This window comes from Trichoderma gamsii (assembly GCF_001481775.2).
Source record: "Trichoderma gamsii strain T6085 chromosome Unknown Scaffold_42.2, whole genome shotgun sequence".
Lineage (NCBI taxonomy): Eukaryota > Fungi > Ascomycota > Sordariomycetes > Hypocreales > Hypocreaceae > Trichoderma > Trichoderma gamsii.
In genome coordinates, this window is record NW_020171379.1 from 136215 (window position 1) to 149932 (window position 13718).

The 13718-nt window shown below is 49.4% G+C and overlaps 5 protein-coding genes across 5 annotated transcripts; 4 read left to right on the forward strand and 1 right to left on the reverse strand.

The window, feature by feature from the left end:
- Positions 1-205: 205 nt before the first annotated feature.
- TGAM01_v209098 (hypothetical protein) lies at positions 206-2962 on the forward strand (the record flags this gene model as incomplete). Its single annotated transcript, XM_018802003.2, has 11 exons — positions 206-317; positions 377-661; positions 723-1013; positions 1067-1160; positions 1217-1448; positions 1509-1725; positions 1784-1807; positions 1867-1941; positions 2005-2181; positions 2363-2447; positions 2503-2962. The coding sequence occupies 11 exons, from the start codon at positions 206-208 to the stop codon at positions 2960-2962; spliced, it is 2052 nt and encodes a 683-aa protein (XP_018664828.2).
- Positions 2765-2863, reverse strand: TGAM01_v209099 (hypothetical protein; the record flags this gene model as incomplete). Its single annotated transcript, XM_024550483.1, has 1 exon — positions 2765-2863. One exon carries the CDS (start codon positions 2861-2863, stop codon positions 2765-2767), a length of 99 nt encoding a protein of 32 aa, XP_024404770.1.
- A 669-nt stretch (positions 2963-3631) lies between the features above and the next one.
- On the forward strand, positions 3632-5932 carry TGAM01_v209100 (hypothetical protein; the record flags this gene model as incomplete). Its single annotated transcript, XM_018802004.1, has 1 exon — positions 3632-5932. One exon carries the CDS (start codon positions 3632-3634, stop codon positions 5930-5932), a length of 2301 nt encoding a protein of 766 aa, XP_018664829.1.
- A 617-nt stretch (positions 5933-6549) lies between these two features.
- TGAM01_v209101 (PiT family inorganic phosphate transporter) lies at positions 6550-8615 on the forward strand (the record flags this gene model as incomplete). The annotated part of the gene is made up of 6 exons (XM_018802005.1): positions 6550-6660; positions 6717-6802; positions 6861-7163; positions 7223-7433; positions 7488-7676; positions 7740-8615. The coding sequence occupies 6 exons, from the start codon at positions 6550-6552 to the stop codon at positions 8613-8615; spliced, it is 1776 nt and encodes a 591-aa protein (XP_018664830.1).
- Positions 8616-10646: 2031 nt separating this feature from the next.
- TGAM01_v209102 (hypothetical protein) lies at positions 10647-12629 on the forward strand (the record flags this gene model as incomplete). The annotated part of the gene is made up of 2 exons (XM_018802006.1): positions 10647-12035; positions 12090-12629. 2 exons carry the CDS (start codon positions 10647-10649, stop codon positions 12627-12629), a joined length of 1929 nt encoding a protein of 642 aa, XP_018664831.1.
- Between the last annotated feature and the right edge of the window lie 1089 nt (positions 12630-13718).

Below are 13718 nucleotides of genomic sequence, written 5' to 3' on the forward strand. Positions count from 1 at the left end.
AGAGCGCCATGATGCAGTTGGTGGCAATGCATGAGGCGCCCGGTCGTCTACGTGCCTCGAGCGTTTTGATATTCACAAATGGTGCCATGTCTATTCACAAGAATAGCTAGTCTTTTCTTCTTCATGATCGTTTTTTTGCCAAAAACATCTCATCATTTCTCTTTTGGACAATCGGTGCGATTTGCTGCATATCCTGCTCTTCGTGATGGCCTCATCTGGCCGAAACACGCGTGCGTCGACTCGCAATGACGGGCGATTCTCTCTTCAAATGCGAGGTAGACGCTCCAATGAGAAAGCAATCATCGACAATCCTCTAGGTATGACTGCGAAAGGCGCTAGTATCTACGAAAAGAAAGATTTTTTTAACAGACAATAGCCTATCTGACGGATGAAGAATTGCAACGGGACGTCCGATCTTTCGTAGAGAACCACATACCGTCTATCGCATACGAAGATCTTATACGTGCTGCTCGAGTTGCGAAAGACGCCCGTTTGTATGATCAAGTTGCGAGGAAAGAGGGATACCATACCGAGTCAGACCTCTTGGTGCAACTCACTGAAGAGGAGAAGGGAGCTCTGCGCCGTGAAAGGGATGTGCCCTTTAGTGAAAAAGGCATGCGAATTGTCATTCTGACGGTTTCCATTGCCGCTCTATTACAAGGTGGACACATGAATTCCCATCATCTCCTATATCCGTTTCTAACGTCACTGTTACCCAACAGGCTTCGTTCAATCATCTTTCAATGGTGCTGGGTTGTATAGACAAGAGTGGGGGCTGGAAGAACACGTCAGGATCGGCAGTACTGTGAATTGGAAATTCGGAGCCGTTAACGCGGTTCCTTTCTTTGTTGCTGCATGTATTGGCTGCCCTCTTGCTCTACCAATCAATTACTGGTTTGGTAGGCGTGGAGGCATTTGCGCTGCCGCCATGTTGATCTTCGCGAGCTCCATAGCAGCAGCCTTTTCAGTATCTTGGTATTGTCTGCTAGGGGTTAGAGTATTTAACGGCATCGGTACGTTTTTCTCGGTTCAATATTTTCATGTTTAAGGCTAACTATTTATCAAGGCATGGGCATCAAGGCCGTCAGTACGCCAATCTTGGCCGGAGAGACTGCTGTTGGATTCTGGCGAGGATCCGCTATCCTTTTGTGGCAGCTATGGTACGCAATGTTTTTGAACTTGCCGTTCGACTCAATTGCTGACAAAACACTCAAAGGGTCGCGTTTGGCATCATGATTGGCTTCGCATTTAATCTTCTCTTCACAAAGGCTGAAACGAAACGAACAACACTGGCTCTTATCAATGCGGCGCCCATGGTACCCAGCCTGGCACTCCTGATTATCGCCGTATTCTTTTGCCCCGAATCTCCTCGATACCATCTTACAAAAGGCCCCAACTATGATGTCAAAAAGGCCTTCATAAGCATGGCCAAGCTGCGAAACACTGAGGTTTGTAGTGTCTTCGATCCCGTTCAGCATGGTTCGTAAAAAGCTAACTGAGATCCACAGCTGCAAGCATTACGGGATATGTATCTTGTGTATAAGTCGCTCGAAAATGAGTCTATGGGTCTAGGGAGCTTAGACGCCAACGCGTTTCGATCGCCGGGATTCTTTTGGGTCATTCGAGATTTCCTCAGACAGTACAGGCAGCTGTTCCAGCAGAGGCGTTTGTATAACGCCTTGATATCTGCTTCGACGGTGAATTTGGCCCAACAGCTTTGTGGAAGTAAGAAATTCTAAACGAGCCCGACTTGTTAAGCGAATTAAGATACTGACAGTTATAGTTAACGTTATGGCTTTCTATTCTGGTAATTCTCGCGCCAGTGAACAAGCTTAAATTGGCCTTGAGAATATTGACAAATTATAGGATACCTCTTTACCAACACTGGGACTGGTGGCGAATACTCGAAAATGATATCAATGGTGTATAGTCTTGGCTTCGGTAAACAATCCTGTCTTAGCCTCTCACATCATAATCTATCAAACTAACGATTCCATCTGATAGGCGCAATCAACTTCTTGTTTGCACTGCCGGCTGTGAGAAGTATCGATACCATGGGCAGACGCAGATGGCTCCTGGTAACGCTTCCTTTCATGGCGCTGTTCATGCTCGGCGCCGGCTTATCTTTCATGATTGAAAATCCGACCATCAGGATAGGGGTTGCTGCTTTCTTCTTATTCAGTGCGTATATGATTTCCCATGTGTCTGCTGGGATTCGATCTAATGCCCGTACAGTGTTTTCAGCAGCGTACTCTCCGGGTTTAGGACCGATCCCTTTTACTCTCGCGTCAGAAAGCTTTCCTTTGTCTCACAGAGAAGCAGTCAGTTACCGCCGCCAAATCATTTTTTACACTTCATCTAGCTAATCCACTCGTACCTCAGGGAACATCTTGGGCAATTGCGATTAACTTGGGCTTCGCTGGTCTCTTGTCAATTGCCTTCCCAATGTAAGTCCAAAACTTTCGTCTAACAATGTATTAACTTGAGCTGATCGTTACGAAGTATTGATACAGGCGTCAAAGCAGCTGGCGCACTGTGCATCTTCGCAATTCTCAACGTCATTGCCTTTGTTTTGGTCTTTTTGCTGGTCGAAGAGACAAAGCGCCGCACCCTCGAGGAGCTGGATCACATCTTTGCTGTTTCCAAGAGAAAGTTCATGCGGTACCAACTATTCGACAACCTCCCGTGGCTGATCCGATGCCGTCTCTTTGGAAGCAAGCAGCCTAAGCCGGAGCTCTATGAAGACATGACATGGGGCTCAGCCTCAGCAGACTATGACGACTCGACGCCTTTCCAGAATGCTGAATTTATGGGACGCTATCAGGTACCAGCAATCCCAGCGGCGGTGGAATTGGCCCAGCATCGCAGTTTTGAGTTTGCCCCAATTGAGGCAAGGGCGCAATCCAGTGAATATAATTTGAAGGCAACAAACAACTTTGGTCCCGTGAGCAACCGATTCTAGGTGGGTATAATGAGAGGGATGAAGCGATGAAGAGACGTCATGTTGACTCTGACCGTGAGCAATGTTTATTGGGCCGTGTATAACGAGGAAAGTAGATGGGCATTAGTACCTAATAACTTGTTACATGAAACTGAATTAATTATACCCAAGATGCTATTGAATCGAACAGCACAGCGATGCTTACCTACATATACCTCTGTAGATGGTGGATCATGGCTAACCCCAAACAACTTTTTACTCGTTTAGGCATCAACATGAATCTCGTATATATCCAAACGTGGTATGATTCAGCCTTGGGTTTCTCAACTTAACAACTGATTGCAACCAGAATTGAGTTTCCATCTTCGTATTCGCAATCGTCATCGGGCGCGCTCGTCAAGGCCGGATCTGCCGAGTTGGAGAATCTCACTAGATCGGGCTGCGGCGCCCGCTGTGGAGACGGAATCGTGAGCGCTATGCCTCTTCTGCGCCGCTGTGGCGACAGCGAGACCGCTATCTGTTAGTGACATGCTCGGGCTCCAAGCAGCGAGATCCAGCAAACAAAACCATCCTTCGTCATCATTCTAGCCTTTTGCGCCCTTCTCTTCCCGGCTTGATTCTTATCTCTCATCGTCGCTATTGAGGAGTGGATTCCTTTTCACTGCTTCACATTGCCTGGGGAAGGTAATCATGGCGTCCTTTCGCCTGACAATTGAAGATGGCCAGTTCCGCGATGGCCAGGGCCGACAGGTCGTTCTCCGCGGCATCAACGTCGCTGGAGACACCAAACTGCCTAGCGAACCCAACCAGCCCTCTCACGTAGGCGACGACTTCTTCGACGGCGATAATGTGACGTTTCACGAGCGGCCGTTTACCAGACAGGATGCCCCGATGCACTTTGCGAGGATCAAGCGGTTTGGCTTCAACACAATCCGATACCTGTTTACCTGGGAGGCCATTGAGGCGGCTGGGCCGGGGATATACGACGAAGAATACATCAAGCACACCATTGAGGTCCTGAGAATCGCCAAAACCTACGGCTTCTACGTCTTCATGGATCCTCACCAGGACGTCTGGTCACGATTTACCGGCGGCTCTGGAGCCCCCATGTGGACGCTTTACGCCTGCGGGCTGAATCCCCAGAGCTTTGCTGCAACAGAAGCCTCGATCGTCCACAACACATACCCTGAGCCCGACCAATTCCCCAAAATGATCTGGTCTACCAACTATTATCGACTTGCTGCTGGGACAATATTCACCCTTTTCTTTGCTGGCAAGGACTTTGCACCGAAATGCATCATTGACGGTGTGAATATCCAAGATTATCTGCAGAGCCACTTTATAAATGCATGCGCACATCTTGCGAAGCGTATCCATGAGGCGGGGGACCTGGAGAACGAGGTTGTCATTGGCTGGGAGAGCATGAATGAGCCAAACAGGGGAATGACTGGATACGCTGATTTGACCGTAATTCCAAAAGAGCATCCTCTCAAAAAGGGAACCTGCCCGACCATGTGGCAGACTTTTCTCACGGGAATGGGCAGAGCATGCGAGATCGAAACATGGGATATGGGAGGACTCGGGCCGTACAAAACGGGAACCAAGCTCGTCGATCCGCACGGCGAATTTGCATGGTTGCCCGAAGGATACGACGATTCAAGATACGGATGGAAGCGCGATGCTGGGTGGAAGTTGGGCGAGTGCATCTGGGCACAACATGGCGTATGGGATCTCTCGACGGACACTATCTTGAGAAAGGACTACTTTGCCAAAAATCCTAATACTGGGAAAACGATTGACTATCCGGAATTTACGAATACGTATTTCATGGACTTTTGGAGGCGATACAAAACATCCTGTCGAGATCATCACAAGGACTGCATCATGCTGATGCAATACCCGACTCTGGAGCTTCCTCCCCAGATCAAGGGTACCGAAGATGACGACCCAAAGCTCGTTTTCACACCGCACTTCTATGATGGTATTACCCTTATGACGAAGCATTGGAACAGCAGTTGGAACGTCGATGTCGTCGGCGTCCTGCGAGGGAAATATTGGCACCCTGCTTTTGCTATCAAAATTGGTGAGACGGCAATTCGAAACTGCCTAAGGGATCAATTAGCAACTCTGAGGCAGGAGGGTATTGATCGGATGGGCAACCATCCTTGCCTGATGACAGAGTTTGGTATTCCCTACGACATGGACGACAAGAAGGCATACAAGACAGGTGACTACTCGAGCCAATCCGCGGCATTGGATGCCAATTACTTTGCGGCTGAAGGATCGGGAATGGAAGGATACTGCCTCTGGGTCTATTCCAGCACAAACGACCATGAAAGAGGAGATCAATGGAACGGTGAAGATTTGTCCATCATTTCAGTGGATGATAAGCTTCCCGCTACATCATCCATTCTTAGTGAGCCTGCATTTGACCAATCCACCTCCAGCTTGGTCAAAGGTGGCTCTGCTATTGTTGCAGCGGAAAGTTTGGAAGAAGTCGGTGTAACTCCAGGGAACCTTCAACGGACACTTACAAATCCATCAATCAGCTCTGCTCCCTCCGATAAGAATCCGGAGTTGACAAATGCTCCGGGTTACCGTGCTGCAGAAGCCTTTATTCGACCAACACCGACGACTGTGGCTGGAAAATTAATCTCTTCTGGCTTTGATTTACGTAAATGCACCTTTAACATCAAAGTTTCAGCTGCTCAGGCCGCAGCCGACGATACACCTACTGTGATATTCCTTCCTGAATATCACTTCCCCAAGCAGGACTGTGAAGTTGCAGTCTCAGCCGGCAGATGGGAGATCAATTTTGATAATAGCCAGGGCACACTGCTTCAGCTTCTCAAGTGGTGGCATCCTGGAGGAGAGCAGACTCTGACGATCAAAGGTCTGGTGCGAAAGTACAATGTCGCCGAAGGCAGCCCCGAGGACTCAGGCTACCTGGAGCAGTGTCAAGCGAATGCGGGAAATTGTTGCATTATGTGAAAATGAAGCGAGGTGTGGATATGTCTGTGTGTCAAAGAGTTTGGAATGCATTGAGCTTTTATAGTACGCATATCTTGTCGGCGATCGCTGAGCAAACCTGCGCGATGTGGAGTTTTTGGTTCGCTGTGGGATGATTTGATGAATTTTTCCAGTTGTTCAGTTGCTCAGGTATACGGACTGGAGTAGATATGGCCAGTTTGGGTGTCCAACATTTGCTTGAAATTGATGGGACGCACATACAGCCATTCGTTATTGGCAGCGTAGCGATATTTGCATGCACGGAGGTGCACTGATGAAAATACAATAGTATTAGATTATGACAAGACCGAAGACCGAATTCCTTGCTGCATGAAGCTGTCCAATAGCAACACTAGCGTATATTATGACTGCATGTAAGTGAGGGTATCTCCACTATCACCAACACCTTGATGGAACGATCTCGCAACCTTGATGGCTCACAGTAGATCGTCTCTTCTCTTATTATTCGTAGTATATATTGCGGTAGTCCAAGATTTCTATTGTTGAATTTTTCAAATGTTCTTGTCTCGTCCCTTTGACGCCTTTCTGTTGCCGGCCGAAAAACTCTTAATAATTCTCATTGATCGCTTCTTGTCACAATGGGGCTACGACGAAATTCCAAAGCGAAGAGCAATAAGGATAAGAGAGCAAAAAAGGATGTAATCGTGCCGTCTAAACCTCTACCAGTGACGCTTTTATCGGGCTTCTTGGTGAGTCGTTTGCCTCCAATATGGCCTGGTTTACGTGAACTAACTGTCTTTTAAAGGGCGCGGGCAAGACTACACTACTGCAGCATATCTTGCGAAGCGATCATGGTCTTCGCATAGCTGTCGTAGTGAATGATATTGGAGCGTAAGTATCCTGGTTTTAGCCAATAGGAAAAAGGCACAGAGTACTGAATATTTGTCAGAATCAATGTCGACGCTTCTCTTATCAAAAGCACACATCGTCTTACCAAGACGGAAGAAAAAGTCATTGCGCTCCAAAATGGATGTATCTGCTGTACACTGAGAGGAGACTTGCTAGAAGAGCTTGTGCGTTTGTCCCAGCTACAGCAATTCGACTACATCATCATCGAGAGCAGTGGTATTAGCGAGCCAGAACAGGTTGCCGAGACGTTTGACGCGCGCTTGGCGGAGCAGATGAGTCTCATGACTGAAGGCGAGGGAATGGCTGGCTTGGACAAGGATATGATCAAGGTGTTGAGTGAATTGTAAGCTACCCTCTTCCCCCCTCTTTATCCATCAAAGTATACTAATAATGTTCATGCAGGAAGAAAGCTGGTGGACTGGACAAGTTTGCTCGTTTGGATACTACAGTGACGGTCATTGATGCCTTTACTATGCTCAATGACTTTGACACGGCGGATTTACTGTCCGGCCGAAGAGACGACGTTACACCAGAGGATGAGAGGACCGTATCAGATCTCATGGTCGATCAGATTGAATTTGCTGATGTGATTATTCTGAACAAGATGGACATGGTAGAACTTGGACTTTATGCAAAATTATTTGTTCGAGTGCTAACGACTGGCTAGGTTAATGATGAAGTCAAGACCAAGATCCTTGACATCGTCAGGCAGTTAAACCACCGCGCCAAGATCTTGGAGTCCAAGTACGGCAAAGTGGACGTCAAAGAGCTGGTCAGCACCGGGCTTTTCGATCTCGAAGTTGCGCAGGCAGGGTATGGCTGGCTGCAGGACTTGCATGCCATGACTGTTCGCGAGGTACGTGTGCGAATTGTCTCTTATATGTCAGAAAAAGACTAATTTGGATATTCTGCCATCTAGGTGAATGGTAAAAATGTCGTGACTCCCAAGCCTGAGACGGAAGAGTACAATGTTCAGAGCTTCATTTACACTCGGTATCGGCCATTTCATCCGAGAAAACTGTATGCTCTCGTGTATGATAAGTTTATCCTACAGATGGAGCATCCAGATGAGGATGAGGAAGACGATGATGAAGAAGGTGAAGAAAAAGAGGGATCAGATACTGAGGATGCTGAAATGGTGGACTACGAGGATGTCACAAGCATAAACTCTTCCACGGGAGACATCGCCGAGCCACATGCCTCTTCACCCCCCTCTCATACCCCTTCAACTCCCGCAACCACTCCATCCCTCCATGGTGACAGCAAAGACAGCAAAAACATGGATCTCGACATGGTCATGCCCTCAAATGAAACAATTCTCGCCAACAAGAGATCTCACCCAACTCTCGCTCGGCTCTTCCGTTCCAAAGGCGAGTACTTCCTCGCGACAAGACCCCATCGTGCTGGCGAATGGTCCCAAGCCGGCGCCATGCTCACCCTGACCGGTGGACGAGCGTGGTTCTGCACTTTGCCCGCAGAGGAATACACTACCGGAAGCGAAGATGTCGACGCCTTGGTCAAGCACGACATTGCCAAAGGAGGGGAGTGGGGAGACAGACGGCAGGAGATTGTGTTTATAGGAGAGGGCCTGGATCACCATGGCTTGGAGGCGATGCTTGACGCGTGTTTGCTTACAGACGAGGAGTATGAGAGCTGGAAGGGGGTGATGAGGAGGGACGGCGTGGATGAAGAGAAAAGGAGGGAGATGCTGGAGGAGCTGTTTGAGGATGGATTTCCGGATTGGGCAGGGGATGGCGAGGACGAGGAAGAGGGGCACGAGGGGCATAATCACTGATTGATAAGATGTTCAAGTGTTTGTGGAATCATCGAAGATAGATTAGATGGATGATCTGAGCATGGATCGTATGGCAAGATTGATTATAGAGATGCATCTCGGAGACTTCTAGAACGATCGGAATAGAGCAGAGGCTCAAGTGAGGCTGATGCGCAGTTTCCGCCACCGCCACAGGCACAAACCACGCATCTTGGCTTACTGTAGCAAGCTGACAACGGCACAAACCACGCAGCACAAATAGCGCGGCACAAATAACGCAGCGCTCGGTACATGTATATAAGACCAGCGACTTCTCTGGAAACAAGAGAATTCTTTTTTCATCATCATCAAACAAACAGTCAATCAATCAATCTCCAATTCCAAAAACTCCATTTACTTTTACTTTTACCAAATAACCATTTCCACTACTTCATCCAACATGTCTGGCGCAAACTGTGGCTGTTCTTCTGCCGCCAACTGCAACTGTGGCTCTAGCTGTATGTGTCAGCGCCTTTGAAATCAGCCATGGATGGAGTAACTGACTAATTGGGATTCCTGTACAGGCTCTTGCTCAAACTGCTCTCATTAAACAACAGCTGGGCTCATTGCAGCACTGCTACGCGACATACACCAATACAGCTATTACTCGCAAGAGAACACCGACATGGCATCCTCCTGCCACTGCATTCTGACGATGGGAATCATTCTTTTTGGCGTCAACCACATTATTCAGGGACTTTGACTAGCTAGCACACTGCATTCAAATCAAATATAAAATCAACGTGTTTTTTCAAACTCTTGCCATGCTTCTCTTTCTGTGGCTTCACGTGAATGTGCCAATGTACATATAGCAGCGGACCCTGCATTCTGCAGCCAGGATTTCCCCGGATTTGGAACCCGCCGTCAGCCGAACAAGTCCTAGGGCACCCATGCCAAGTGCAATCTCCAGAGCTGATGCCGCCGCTAACTGCTCCCTAAGCTACGGGGCATCAGGCGTGAGAATGGAGCGCTGCAAGGCACTGGCGACGCTTCGTTCAGCGGCCAGCTGTAGGCATCCATACGGGCAGGTAGCCAGTACCCCTGTCTAGTGACTCCTCTCACCGCAATTCAGGTACCCGCTACCTGCCCTGCACAACTCCCTTCGGGAATGCTGCCCAGGATTTTACATGTGAAATCGACTCCAGCAGTCTCACGTGGCCACGCCGCTGTCATGCTCAGCTCGAAAGAAGATGCAGAGGCGACGATTGCGGCCCTGCTGACCCCCATTCGCGGTGCTTGTGCCTGGAAGACTTGCAGGTATTAATCCCTCTCTCGTGCTCTGGCTTCTTTTCTTCTTTTTCAATTCTGCCTTTTCATGCTTTCACTTTGCTCCGAAGTTGTTGTGAAGAATAAGTTCGAGTGCAGCGCAGCACGGCTCAGCTTGCTTGTGACAGACACGCGGCCGTTCAATGACGTTTTGGGCTGCTGGGGTGCACGACCACAGGCGGAGGTGACGGAACGTTCAACTGCCTTAGATGGCTGCCATTGTGAGTTTGCTGTATTCACTATCGTCTGTCTGTTGTGTTGGAAGCACCTGTCGAGCACTGCACTCTCGTATCCTTGCCTGTGCACTCATTGCGCGCTGGTTCGGGTACACCTCCCCTGGATGCCAATTTAATTTGGCCTACCTATTGCTACGTCCATGTTATTTTCCTTCTGTCACTGTTGATGAGATTGGCTCTTCCTCTCCCTGCTCTGCCCTGTTTTGGCATATGCGAGGCTGCCTGCCATTGGATCGACATCCCACACCTTTTTTAATAGGGCTCGTTAGAGTGATGTCATGAGGCCTCGGCTTAGCTGGCTCGTGTCTCTTGTCAGCTCTCAACGCCACGATTTGATTGCGCAAAGCTTAGACTCGATGCCTGGCCGCGTCTCCCCTTGAACCATCTGCTGGTGCCTTGCGCCTGTTCTCCTCTTGATGCGACATCGTCTGCGACTGCTGCTGACCTCTGGCCCTCTGCGGCGCACTTCATCTCGCAGGACCTTCCGTGGATCTCACAGCTTGGCCAGCCAATGTCTTCGCGCGACGACTCCTCTCTGGGCGCTTCGCCGCCGTCCTTCGACTCGCACCCCGTCCTCGGCGCCACTCCTCCCCCGACATACGCCGCCTTCTCGCCCGTCACGCTCTCGGCGACGACTCCCTCCAGGAACAGCCGGCGATCCACCGTCCTGGTCCATCAGAAGAGCCCGCTGCTCCTAGCCACCCCTCCGCAGATCACACGCGCACTCGCCTACAGCCATCCTTTTTTGCTGCCGCTCAATACCTTTGTCGGGCTGCTGACATGGAGCACCGGGGACCCCTGGCAGAGCTTCCTGCTGCTGTCTGCGTTTTGGGCCATTGTTCTGTATGGCGATGTGGTGCTCATGCGAGCCGGTCCCATCGTCGTTGGCATGGGGCTGATAGCGGGCATGTATGGCCGACGATATAGCCCCTTGAGCACCAGTGGCTGGACTGAGCCATCCCGGGTCACCAAAGATGCTGCTGCCTCCAAAAAGGCTGGAGCCACTGGTGGTAGTCATCTGGAGGAGACACCCAACGGAAAGCAGCCAGGCCATGCGAGAGCCAGATCCGAAATCACCAGTACCAAACATCAGAAGACGCTGGATGAAATTGTCGATACACTTAAGGAGTTTACTGGCAGATGCAATGTTCTGATGGATCCTCTTCTCGAGATGACCGACTTCCTAAGCACACAGCGAACCCCTACCAGCGCAACCACCCGGCCAGCCCTTACGGCCATGTTTATGCGGCTTCTTATTGTGACGCCCTTTTGGGTCGCTTTGACCATGTCTCCATTTAGAATCATTACAACGAGACGCATCGTGCTACTGGCTGGAACGCTTGTTTTGACATGGCATGCTAGAGTGATGCGAGTTTCTAGAACTATTCTTTGGAGGAGCGCAACTGTTCGAAAGCTTGCTGGCGCCATCACTGGCCTCCACTTTGAAAGCCCTCCCAAATTGACGTTTGCCAAAGGCAGCACAAAGGAAAAAGAATCGCAAATGAGCAAGGCATCTTTTCTAGGATCTTCTACTTTGCAAGTGAGCCGTCGTCGAAACGGTGCCGCAAACGGCGGTAAGAGCGCCGGCGTGAAATTCACGTTTATCATATACGAAAATCAGCGACGGTGGATCGGCTTGGGGTGGACATCTAGTCTCTTTGCATACGAACGGCCTGCATGGACAGACGAACACAACAACGCGGTCCCCCAACGAGACGAGTTTGAACTTCCAGAAGTCGAGGATGGAAGCCGAATGCGGTGGCGGTGGGTGGAAGGCAGCCGCTGGCGAGTAGATGGCGTGGCTGATGAGCAAGTGGCGGTGGATTACGATGGTCCCGAGGGCACAAATGGGTGGATTTACTACGATAACAAGGTATCTACTTCCTATCTACTTCCTCTAGTAACTTTCATCCCTTGGAACCATGTTCAGCCAAGCTAACATCCATCTCTTCAGTGGCAGAATGGACGGCGGGGATTGGATGGCTGGGGTCGGTGGACGCGCCGCAGAAAGTGGTACCGAGATGCTGAACTGGTGGAAGTGGATGAGTCTCAGCTGCCTCATGAGCTTGAAGCCACAGAATCTTCATCTTCTACCCTTCATACAACGTCCTACAGCACTGCAAACGAAAAGATGCGAGCCGAACCGGTGATTGTTGAGCCGGATGAAGGCCAAGACCAAGTTCCAGATGAGCTGGGCACAAAGGTCGCAGACGATGCCGCATCACTACATTCAACGTCATCACGATTCTGGCCAACATTGAGACGACGCACTACGAACCAATCAGGCGATAGTCTCCGCCTGGACAGTCAGAAGCAAGAGAAACGCCGAAGCGGCAGCCAGAGGCCGCGGAGGACGAGCGACGTGGCTAGCGACATCGCCGTGGAAGACGATCCTAGTAGATTAGGCTTCTCAGTTGCTCTTGAGCTGCAAAAGCAAGGCAAAGAGGGCGGCCAGTGGGGAATCGGTGATGAAGCACGTATGAGTTTGGAATGACCGGTTGTGGGATGGCCACTTGACTATTTGCTTTCGAGTTGACTCTTATTCAACAATTTACTTCCAGGAGGGTCATAGGACTTCGGGGTTCTATCTTTTTACTGTAACAACAATTTTAAACTCCCTCAGGGCAGCATGACTAGCGGGTTAACTGGGTTTTGGCGGGAGTACCAGCGGATACGGTATCGGTATACATACCTTTTTGCTTCTATGAAGAATGACGAACTTGTTTCTTGTACCAAATAGAATGTACTACTTCTTCGTTTGTGGAGACTTCAAGCTTTTCCCTTTTGATACGAGTTCGTGATAATATTCGGAGTAACTGGCTGGTGGCTGTTAAACTATAACTGGCTCAGAACCTTGCGACGTGTATCTAGCCAGGCGGCCTCAACTTGATTTCCTATCTTTGACTCTCATAAATTACCAATCTTTTCATCTCTTTTCTTTCTTCTTTTCCGAATTCGAACTTCTCATCATAAATCACAATTCTTGGCAAATTTATCTACGCCTCAAAAGTCCGTCTTCTCTTCTCATATCCAGCTTTCTCCTGACATATCAAATTCACATCACCCATTACCTCGACTCGGTATACCTCCTCCAAGAACAAAAATGATGTCTCAGTCACCATCATCATCCAGGGAAGGCTTTTTCGTCTCAGACATTTCGAGTCTCGAACTGCCTAGCCCTGGAATGAGACCATCCGATCAAGAAGAAGAAGAAGAACGTGAGACGGCGCAATATATGGCGTACGTGAGAAAGATGGAGCTGTTTCGGGCTCACTATTGGGGGATACATGGAGCATTGTTGCTGTTCCAGAGTGGTCTTGCGATGGTGGTTGTGATCTTCTTGTCGTGTGTGGCCTGGTGGAAGGCTGGCGAAGGGGCTATACGTGATGGTTCTAGCAATACGTACGTCCCCCCTTTGACTTTGCAAGTTCCTTTTTTTTTCCTCTTCGGGTGGGATGTTTAACGAAATGTATCTTCTAGGCTACAAATCGTACGCCTGAGTACAGCGGTTGTCGCGCTCATCGTCTCGTTCGCTACGTTTCTTGTTCATGTTATATGTCCACTCTCCCAGGGAAAACTTGTC